The sequence below is a fragment of the Trichosurus vulpecula genome, chromosome 7 (assembly GCF_011100635.1).
Source record: "Trichosurus vulpecula isolate mTriVul1 chromosome 7, mTriVul1.pri, whole genome shotgun sequence".
Classification (NCBI taxonomy): domain Eukaryota; kingdom Metazoa; phylum Chordata; class Mammalia; order Diprotodontia; family Phalangeridae; genus Trichosurus; species Trichosurus vulpecula.
This window is the reverse complement of record NC_050579.1, coordinates 267,685,649-267,696,598: the sequence shown is the minus strand read 5'-3', so window position 1 is coordinate 267,696,598 and position 10,950 is coordinate 267,685,649. Positions and strand designations below refer to the sequence as shown.

At 51.1% G+C, this 10,950-nt stretch overlaps 1 protein-coding gene across 1 annotated transcript; it reads right to left on the bottom strand.

Moving 5' to 3' along the window:
- Window positions 1-25: 25 nt before the first annotated feature.
- Window positions 26-10,904, bottom strand: SKIV2L (Ski2 like RNA helicase). The gene is made up of 28 exons (XM_036767963.1): window positions 10,845-10,904; window positions 10,653-10,765; window positions 9,305-9,414; window positions 9,104-9,221; window positions 8,897-9,011; window positions 8,692-8,766; window positions 8,535-8,588; window positions 8,235-8,425; window positions 7,993-8,121; window positions 7,399-7,544; window positions 6,891-7,037; window positions 6,590-6,674; window positions 6,195-6,301; window positions 5,413-5,559; window positions 5,226-5,322; window positions 4,780-4,992; window positions 4,546-4,656; window positions 4,196-4,426; window positions 3,256-3,393; window positions 2,915-3,052; window positions 2,650-2,754; window positions 2,119-2,266; window positions 1,882-2,008; window positions 1,514-1,724; window positions 1,212-1,322; window positions 879-1,097; window positions 448-588; window positions 26-347 (listed from the first exon to the last, which is right to left on the bottom strand). The coding sequence occupies exons 1-28, from the start codon at window positions 10,864-10,866 to the stop codon at window positions 147-149; spliced, it is 3,750 nt and encodes a 1,249-aa protein (XP_036623858.1). The 5' UTR covers window positions 10,867-10,904; the 3' UTR covers window positions 26-146.
- Between the last annotated feature and the right edge of the window lie 46 nt (window positions 10,905-10,950).

Below are 10,950 nucleotides of genomic sequence, written 5' to 3'. Positions count from 1 at the left end.
TGAAAGTAATACTCTGTTCCCAGGCTCACACACATTAGCATGATTTGCTGCTTTATTAATTTTTTTTAAAAGAAATTGGTTCCTTCATGGCCTATTCTTTGGCACAGGGCCATGGAGAAACCAACAGGGTAGGTACTACAGAAGGATCATTGGGTGTAAAGACTGGCAGCAAAGACTATGTCACGACGCAGCATCGTGGCAGCTGCCTCCATCTTAGCACCCAGGACTGGTTCTCCCACCAGCCGGGCGGCCCCTCGCAATGAACGACACATCTCTGCCAGGCGCTGGATACATCTGACAATCAGGCCCTCTGGGGTCCCTGATAGCCCTGCCAGCTCGGAGAAAGGCTACAAAGAAAGGAAAGGAGATAAGCTTCAGGCTCTCCCAGAGAATCAGATGTTCAAACCCACTGCTGCTTTGTTCTCCTCCTACCCCTAGGGAACTCACCATGCCTCGTGCCCACTCATAGACAACTTCTACCAGCCCAAAGTGGAGTTCTCCCACAAACTCTTCCACAGTCTGGTTCAGGCCACAGGATACCTGAACCTCACCAATCCGCCGGGCCACATCCTTGACACGCTCTATGCCCTGGAAGGGTTGAAGAAAGGGTAAGGTCCATGTACCAGGCAAAGCCCTTAACCAGATGCTGAAGGAAAACAGAAAAAGCATCTATGGCTTAAGGAAGAGAGAACCCAGTCTGATAATGAAACTGTGTTAGAAGAATGGAGGCGGATTTCATCAGGAAAGCCTTCTTGGAGATGTGTAAAGCTACACTGGAAGGAAGGGAAATGATGGTCCAGGATTCCCAGGGGAAATACAGAGGCCTATGTGAGTGAAGGAGGGGGGACGGAGGTGATGGTGAGAGGCTGGTCTCTCACCTGTTTAAGAGTGCTCGGCAACTGGTCTCCAGGATCTCCGGGACTTTGGCAGACAAGGCCAGATAGCAGAGCAGCAATCTCCTCTGGCCGAAGGGCGCTCAGTGCATTGTCAAACATGAGCTCTGTCAGAAGCAGTTCATGACTACTCATGGCACATGCCACCCTCCCTGCCAGCTTCACGGTCCCTGCCCCATCCACATAGCCCAATGTCCGCAGAATCTGGATGAGGAAGATGGTATCGAAAGAAGAACACAAAATTCAGTTATCTGGCTATTCTAGCCTTCTCCCTGAGCCCCCTAGCTTCAGGGCACAAGGCATCCAGTTCCTTCCCACCTCCACACGCTGATGGTACTCTGGCAGCAGGAGCAGTGACTGATCTGACAGTAGAAACTGTAATCTCTCCATCTCCTTCTGGATCTGAGCACGTTCCCGCAGCCTCAGGTACTAGAGAAAGAAAGAAGATGCAAGAAGAGGAAGGAGTAACATTGGTCCCCTCTACCCTTTCCAACTTAGGGGGAAGAGCTGAAGAACAGGTTGTGTCCCTCTCTTTCCTATCACTCTATCACTACATATTGGCAAAAAGACCGGGGAAAGAAACCACCTCTTCTGGGAAGCCAGGTATTGGGTGGTCTCACCTGGGCTGGAAACCTAGGACTGTGTACACACTGGGCACCTCGGATCAATTCCTCCAGCTTCCGAGCACGAAGCCCACCCTCTACTACTGCCACCTCCTTCAGCTGAAGGTCATTGACTGGATCCAGGGCTGGGGGCCCTGCTGGGTGTGCCTGAGCCAAGCGGAGCATCTCTTGAACGGCGGAGGTCACAGCTGGAGAAGGAGGGTCCTTCCTGAGAAAAAAAGCGAGAAACCCTTCTCTCTGAAACCACCTTTCCCAGAGTTGGAGAACCTTCACACACCATCACTGCCCAAGGGATCACTACTCTATAATCATTTCTTCCCAGTGTAGTAAAGTCAAACTGCCCCTTCTCACCCAAAACTACTAACTTGAATCTTGGCTGCTGCCTCTTGCTAAAATCCTCCAAGATTCGCTCCCCATTCACCCGTAGCATCTTTGCTGTGATGGCAGTGATGTCACCTGGCTGAAGCTTGGCCACAGTATGATCACAAGGCCCTGCAGGACAGAACAGCAGAATCAAGTTCCAGTCCTGGGACCTAGGCATCCTGTCCTTCCTACCCCATCCCTGACCCAAGCGTCTGTCCCACTTCCCACACAGCTCTTACCTTCAGGCAGGAACAGCTTATGACCCACCAGATCATCAGGATAGGGGACATCAAGGGAGCTGGAACTGCCAGGCAGTGGCCCCTCAAGGGGCTGCTTCTCACACAGAATCAAAGTTGTGAAGACTCTATTTGTGGTGTCTGAGGAGACCTGGGAGAGAGACAAGCAGCATTACTCAGGTTATATTCATCTTCCCCCTAGACTGGCCTAACCTGGACAAGATGTGGTTCCAGTCCTTAGGGAATTCCCTGTCTAAGGGTGATGAAGGAGACCCTGCCCTCAGAATACAAACCCAGGACACAGTATACACATGTTAAGTCAGGATAGTGAAGGAAGGGAAGCATGGGATAGTGCTGGGAATGGAGGAAGAACATGGATGAGGGCCTGGATGGATTTGAAGGTGGAAGTCACCAACCCCACCCCACCCCCAAAAAACCCAACAACATATCAATGTAATTAAGTTTAAGTTAGAAGACAAAGGAAGAAGTTTACCAATCCCGCAACCTAGGGGCCCCCAGCCCACTTCCCCTCACCTGCAAGATCACTCCTAGTGCATTCTGATGTTCCTGATTCTTAACAACCACCACTCTTCCTACTGACAGAGATTTCAGCCCATTCACTGATTCCATGATCCGTCGCTGGGAAAACATGTTGAAAATGTCAAAGGAGGGGCTGAGGAATAAACTCAGGAGTGTTTTCTCAATGCCCTGGGTCACTACCCTGGTATGCTGGTAACAGCATTCTCTCTGTCCCCACCCCTACCTACATCCATGTCCCCATTTCCCTTTCCCCCATCACCTGGATCAGGCCCCGAGTCTCTGTCAGCTCCTCCCCCCAGCTGTAATACTCAGGAAGGTCAACCAGCTGGCCCGACGTGTCTGGCTCCTCCAGGTCTCCAAGTTGTTTTGTCAGTTCTGCCAAAGTGTGCTCATGGGCCTGTAGGGGTGGGGAGGAGACAGGGACTAGGAAGAGGCCAGATCTGTGATCACCAAGCTCGGGACCCCTCCCAACTCCCACGTGTGTTTTCTTTAAAGATCTGATCTAGTCCTCCAACTCCTTGGTTCTTCCAGGGACCCAGACATGTCCCCCAAACACCCACCAACACACACAAATGTGAGCACGCAGGCATGCATATACACCTTGCTGTCCTTTCTTGAAGGGAACTCAGAAAAGCTTCTCTTCATCATATCTTCCACTCTGAGTGCATCGACCCGAAGCAGGTTAAGGATCATTGTATATGTGAGGCGGAATTGGGACTGTAGCTGGGAAGGCTTCCCCTGGGGAGGAGGGGTAGGGATCAGAGTGCTGGAAGAAGGAAATGGAAAGGCTTCTTCCATTCCCCTCTCCAAAATCAAAGGTATTCCCCCAACTACCTAAACTGACTGTCCCCTTCTCATTGAGAGGCAGAGACCTGGAATCTAATTCCAGCTCTACTAACAGCTGTGTGAACTTAAGCAAATCACTCCCTTCTCTGGGCCTGTTTCTTCATTTAGAACAGGGGTGGGAAACCTTCGGCCTCAAGGCCACGTGTGGCCCTCTGGGTCCTCAGGTGAGGACCTTAATAAAAGGATTTGTTCCGTAAAACTTGGACTCAGTCAAAAGGCCGCACCCAAGGACCCAGAAGGCTACCTCGAGGCCACTGGTTCCCCACCTCTGCATTAGACTTTATTCTATCCCCTTAATAAAAGCATTTGTTCTATGAAGTTTGGATTCAAAGGGCTGCACTTGAGGACCTAGAGGGCCATATGTGGCCTTGAGGTCACAGGTTCCCCACCCTTAATCTAGAACATGAAAATGTTAGACTGGATGATCTAAAGGCCCTTCCAGCTTTGACTTTCTATAATGGAAAAACCCAAAATGTTAGAAGAAATGAAGTAGAGGTCCCTGAGATATCCCCTTACAAAAGATGGGAGAGAAGAAAATTGAAGGTTAGAAGAGATACGAAAGGTTATATGGGATAAAAAAGAATTACATGGGAATCACAGCATCAGAGCTAGAAATCAAGGGAATGACCTGGTCTGACCTTCCCTGCCTTCCTGAGTTGAGAGGAAGTGACCACCCTGCTCTAGACCAACTCACCAACACCATCCGGTGCAGATCAGCCATCTCAGGCACACGTCCCTTACAGAGTAAGATGACAGTGCCTGTAGGGTCCAGGCCACGACGCCCTGCCCGCCCTGCCATCTGTATATATTCCCCAGGGAGCAAGTCACGAAATGTTGCACCATCGTGCTTGCGCATAGAGTCAAACACCACAGTCCGTGCTGGCATGTTCACACCCATAGCAAAGGTCTCTGTAGCAAATAGGACCTGGGGGAAAGGGTTCAGCAGTTAGGAGAAGCTCTCTCCTGGCCTTCAGACACCAAATCTGGGCACTTTCCCAGGGTTAAACATATCCCCTTCTACCCAAGATGCTTCCACTATCCTACCTTGACCAAACCACGACTGAAGAGCATTTCCACAATCTCCTTGAGAATAGGCAAAATACCACTGTGGTGGACACCTAGACCCCGGCCAAGGAGCTCTGACATGTGCAGTACCTTTGAGGGAATGTTGAGGGAGCAAAATTTGGGTATCACCATAGAGTCACAAGGTGCCCAAACCTAATTTAGCTTTTATCTCCCATAGCCCTCCAACTTTCCCTCCCTGCAGGCCCCATATACCTGAGGTAGCTGGCGGTCAGAGCCTCGAAGTCGGGCAAGGCATCGCTGCAGGAAAAGGTGGATCTCACTTTTCTCAGAGCTAGTGGTAAGGTCAAGAGAGCTGAGGCCTGATGCCTGCTCATCACATCGCCCCCGGGAGAAGGTGAACACAACCACAGGGAGCTGGGCACGGCTCCGTAGGGAGGCCAGGAGGGAGAGGTATATGCCTCGGTCCTGCAGGGCAAAGGAGAGAGGGCCAGGGTCTGGGACCAAAAAGAACTGGGCTCAGATCCTGAGGCTCTGACAAGGAATATGGGGATTGAAAAGGGGAAGAGGTAGAAACTAGATCAATGGGGTCCTTGGGAAAGGAGGGTTAGATAAGAAGAAAGAGGCAGTTGGGGAGAAAGGGGTAAGTAAATGAATCTATTCCTGCAGATCCACACTCTCCTTCCCACCCCAGGTCTCACCTGTCCAGGCCCCCCCTGGTGCATTGGCTGCTTTGCCCCAAAGGTCTGTGCGTGTTTGCTAGTCCTCTCCTTCTTGGCCTCCACAGCTGCATAGTATCTAAGACAAATGGACAGAAAGGTAGACAAAGCTCCAGGTGTTCAGGCCTTCCCAGCCATGGCACACTCCTTGCTCCCTCCCACAACTCACCCCTTAGTGTGGAAGACTCCTCGTGAATCCAGAAGCAGAAATAGCTCTCCTTGGGTTTTTGGACTATTCCCAGTGAACAGAAAATGCTCCAAGGGAACCGGTCGGGCAGCTGTGCTGATCACATAAAGATGCCGACGCTTCAGCCTCCTGGGGGACAGGGGCAAAGGTCAGAGGTCAGAACATTGTGGAATCACCCTTCCTCCCCACTGCCCAACTTTGAATCCCATCTCTGGCTCTGTGACTATTTTTGTGCTTTTGTCCAAAGACTTCTAGGAAATGCCTTGGGAAAGGCTTCCTGAAGGGGAGAGGTGTTTGACCTTGTAATGTGTTAACCTCTATGGGCCTCGGTGCTCATATCTGTTAAATAAGAGGACTGGACTAGATGACCTCTGTGGTCTGTCCCTCCTAACTCTAAATTTATGATCCTATGACCCTTCTGCCATTATCCCATCACTCACTCTCCTTGCCTCCAAAATCATCCTTCTTCCATCCTTTTCCCCAAAGACTCTATATACTGGACAAAGGGGCAGGACTCAAAGGATGGTGAGTATATGAGAATACCACATGCCTAAACAAGTTTATTGAAGATCTTTGATCAAGAGGGACAGCTGAAGGAAATTAGCAGCATCACTGCCACCACCCACCCCCCAGAGTTAGACCGCTCCGCTGGCTGTCACAGTGTCAGCCTATCCTCTCCAAAAATATGGAAATAATAGGACATGCCTCTTCCCTAGAGCATCCACCCCATAATTCAAACCTTTGTGTCTGTCTCTGATCCTTACCCAATCCAGTCTGCAAATTCGAGGGCATTGGGGACAGTGGCACTGAGGAGGATGATGGAAACATGATCGGGGAGCATGATGAGGACTTCTTCCCATACTACTCCTCGCTAGTCACAGAAACATCAAGGATACACAAACATTGCAAACCAGTATAAAAATAGACACATACAAGCCACCATTCATCTCACCCCCATCTAGCACAGGATGCCATAACTCCTATCTCCACCCCCGCCATGACCTTCCCTTTTATCATCAAAGGAAAGCTATGTCATAGAGGCCTTCCTGGGGATAAAGTTGGGAGTGGAGGTGAAGGGGTGGTAGAAGCAGCCTTCAGACAGGGAAGGACTGAAAGACCAAAGGTCAGGTCCTAGGAATGCCAACTCCACCCTCCTCACCTCAGCATCATTGATGTAATGGACCTCATCAAATATCACCCACTCAAGGTCTCGAATCACATCTGAGCCGCTATACAGCATGGAGCTAGGTGGAAGGGATGGGAAGGAACAGAAACAGATTAAAACATACTTGGAACTTTCTCTCAACTAATAACCTGACCCCCTTGTGACTCCTACTTTACTTTCCCAATCAAATTTTAAATCCTTCCCCCTAGATCCTAGGCATATATATACACAACTCTGACCACAGACTTTAGGTCCATCCCACGGCCCCAATCCCAGGATCTTAATGTTCATTCACCGAAGGATCTCTGTGGTCATAATGAGGCAGGAGGCTTCAGGATGTAGCTGGACATCCCCTGTGAGCAGTCCCACATCACCAAATGTGTTTCGGAAATCTCTGAACTTCTGATTACTCAGGGCCTTGATGGGTGATGTATAGATAGTACTGGAGAAGAAGAAGGAATCTTGAACTTTCACTCACATGAGTTGCTATTCCTGAGCTCAAATTTCCTTCCCTCTTCCTCCCCCAGGTCCATCCCACACATCCTACCAAACCTGGCTCTACATTCACCCCTTCAGAAAGCCCTTCTAAAATAACTCTGGTTACTTCTAAACCATTTTAGTCTGTCCTCATTGGATCTCTTCTCTTGTCTCTTTCTTTCTCTCCTGTTCCTCTCCATGTCATCATCTCCCATAGGTTCCCCTCAACTCCTCCTTGGTGTCCCAGGCACTGAGATGGAAGAGGGCTGGACTGGTAAGGACGAGTTAGGGAGAAGATCAGGATTACCCTGTCCCTACCCCCATACCGGGTCATATGTTTCTGGGCAAGGGCAATGGCATATTCAGCCACAACAGTCTTTCCTGCAGATGTGTGAGCAGCAACAAAAACAGAGTCATGTCTCTCCAGGTGCAGAATAGCCTGTTTCTGAAATACATCTGGTTCAAACGGCCACTGTGAGAGGAATGGATACAGGGTAGAGATGATGTGAGAAGGATCCAGTGGGTGAGGAAGGGAAGAGGTAGAAATATTCTTTAATAAAATGATCCACAACCCTATATTCATGTTAGAGAAAAATAAGTAAAGAAAGGGAAAAGTGGCTAGGAATACTGAGGTAAATCTGAAGGTAGGGCTCCTTACCCCAACTTTACCCCAGCACGACCCCAATTACACACATCTCATTTAAGGGTAAAAGGGAATGTCTCAGAGGGGTACACAATGGTTATGGTATCCCATGCCAGGAGTAAGGAAGCCAGATGGTGGCTTTTATGCTAACTGTATACCTCGTAGAGTCTGACAAGTCCTGAATCTTACCTATCAGGAAGGGGCTGGAATGAGATAAGCACGAGACTATGGAACATGGCACTGGAGATAGGGGAGTGGAAAAGGTGAGATTCGTGACCTGGAAGGCAGGTTGGGGGATGAGCCGGTAGAAATCTCCCACAGGCGAAGTAATATCCACAGGAATGGCCCATTGTTCCAAGACTGGGGGCTTTGGAGGCTCCGGAGGAGGCATGGGGGCTGATGCTTCCTATGGGGTAAGGGAAAAGTATCAGACTATCACAGACCTGATCCCACCCCACTCCTCAGACCCTCTCCCCAGCAGGACATACCAAGTTATCCAACCACCCATATCTTACCTACCTTTAGGACTAAATCCTCCAGGCTACTAGCACGGACCAATGGGGGTTCAGAGGTGGAGGTTGTAACGCTATCCCCTTCAGGACCCCCCAATCTTCCAGAAGTCTCTTCTTCCTCCTCCTCCCCTCCACCCAGTTCCAAGGGCTCCAGGAGATGGCTGAGACTGAGGAGGCCAGAAGCATGGGTTGAGTGATCTGGTAAGACACAGAGGTCAAGAGAAAGAGAGGTACAGTCACCATTTCCCCTTCTGTCTCTTCTGACATCTTTCCCTCCCCCTTCCACCCCACCAGAGAAAACTCTTACTCTTTGGGGTGAAGTCTACACCTTTTTTGAAGCCTGGAGGGATAGTAAGGAGATCTGGAAAATGACAGTGGAAAGAGGCAGTAATGAGAGGCCACATCCCCCTTCCATCCCCAATCTTCAGTCAAAATTCAATCTGCCCCTTAATCTACCCCTTCACCTTTCTCAAAGTCAATCTCTTCCTCGGAGTCCCCACACGTGCTCAGATCTGCTATGGTAGGTTCATCCATCCCTCCTGAGAGGAAGGGAAAGAGAGCAAGAAGAAATGAGTTAGTATAGAGGGCAGAATAGTTCACTCCCTGCTTCCTTAGCACACAGCAGCCTTTTCCTCACTCTGCTCTCCACACTCCCTCCTCAAATATCACCTGGCCAAAATGGGTAGTGTGTTGGGTTGCCCCATAAGGCCTGGGATGAGGGTCCCGGGGGCCGGCGTAGAGACAGGGAAGTTGTGGCCGAGAGGTTTGTGTCCTCCAACAAGACCTGGGAGAGAGAACGTAGCAACACAATGAAGCTAACTCCATCTCCTATTCTTTTCCCGTCCGTCTTACATGCCCGGAGAAGCCCTTCTTCACCTCTCTGTAGCCCAGGACTCTGCCAGTGGTTGGGTGTCTCTGAGCCTGTAGATCCGATGGGACAGGAGCTCCTGGGAGCCCCAGGAGAGACCACGGGTCCGTCTTCCTCTGCCATTTCCTGAGGAGACCAGAACAAACAAATCAGTCTCCCTCCTACCATCATTCCTCGCTCTCATCTCAAGTGACTAGAACCGTTCTCACCCGGCCACACGTTCCACGCCGTGCAGGGGCAGCCATTCAGGAGATGACAGAAACAGTTGCTCAGTCTCTCCCTGAAGCTCTGGGGCACATGGTGGTAGCCCATGGGAGAGCTGAAAAAAATGAAAGGAAGACAAACACAGGATGGGAAACACAGGAGTGGCAGGTGGAGAGCAAAAGAGAGATTAAGGTTCCTTGTTAAATGAAGGTAGGTCAAGGAGAAGGACAGTGTTAAGAATAACAGGGTCAAAGGAAAGGCATACGTCCATAAGTACTTCTTGGGCACACACTACATCTAGGGAATGCAGAGAAGTAAAAGACACAGGCTGCCTTCAGACTACATCAAAAATGTATCTGTGAAGCACTTAGCACAGTGCCTGGCACACAGCTGGTGTTATATAACGGCTTATTCCCTTTCCTTCCCCAGCCTTCTTCCCTTCAGGCAATGGGTGGCAAGGACCGTTGTAAATGGAAAGACATCATCAGAGACGAGGGAGCAGATTAAGAGCGACGGTGGAAACTCTAGGGAAAGAAAAGGACCCGGACAAGGAGAGCAGGAAGTTGGGGTCACTCCTGGACCTCAGACGATGGAGTCAGAAATCTCAAGGGTGTATCATCCACACACTCACGTGCTGGAGGAAGCCGAAAGACCAAACAGATAAGAGCCCTCGCTCTACCTCCACTAGGACGGGACCCTCAAATCCCACCTCCAACGGCACCCAATAGCGCACTGAACCGGGTCAAACTTTTCCAGACCTCACGAGCCCCCAGCCCTCCGAGGTCCCGGAGTTCTCCCTGGATCCTCCCAGCAAAGGGCGCCCAACCAGAACGGGACTTCCCCTGGGCTCGGAGCTCGCTCTCCTTCCATCATTCCCCTCCCTCCTCCGAGCCGAGCACAGGGCCGGGCACAACAACTGGCATCTCACAGAATAACTGTCGGAGAGGATTACTGTCGTTGTTAATATATTATTAATAACGACAGAGGCACGTTTTCGTATTCGCTTTCTCACCTCGACCTTACTACATCCCTCCGTCCCTCCCCCACGAAGTCCGGAGAGCAGGACGATTAAGCTCACTTTACAGAGGAGGAGACTGAGGCCCAAGAAGCGCCCGGGCGAGGCTCTCTTCGCACCTCAACGCCCCCTCCCAAAGAGCCCGAGCCCGATCCAGGGTCCCCCACGGAGCGGGTGGCAGCACACACAGCAGGATGCCCCCGCGGCTGCTGACTGCGCGCCCGAGGCGCTCTCCCCGACACTGAATCACCGTTATTGCGGGGAAGAAGACGAGGAAAATTTGGTTCATTCCGGGTCAGGGGTGAATGGAAGCCCTCGGGGGTTCAGGGCTCACTCACGGTGCCGGCCGGCGGGTCCGAGACCTGGGGCGGGCTCAGAAGCTCCCAGCGACCAGTGCATCCGAGCTCCAAGGCACAGAGGGGCAGGTCCAAGGGCCCCCGAGGGGGCAGCACTGAGAAACAAGAAGGCTGGTCAGGGCAAAGGTCAAAGGTTACACTCGCCCCCGGCACCCATCCTGACCCTGCCCTTACCCAGTCGCTCTGTCTCCAGCATACCGTTGCCTCCCAGAATCTCCGCGAAGCCGGAAGTGCCTGGAGAACCGAAGCTCTGGAAGTCCCGCCCCCAGCATGGCGGAAG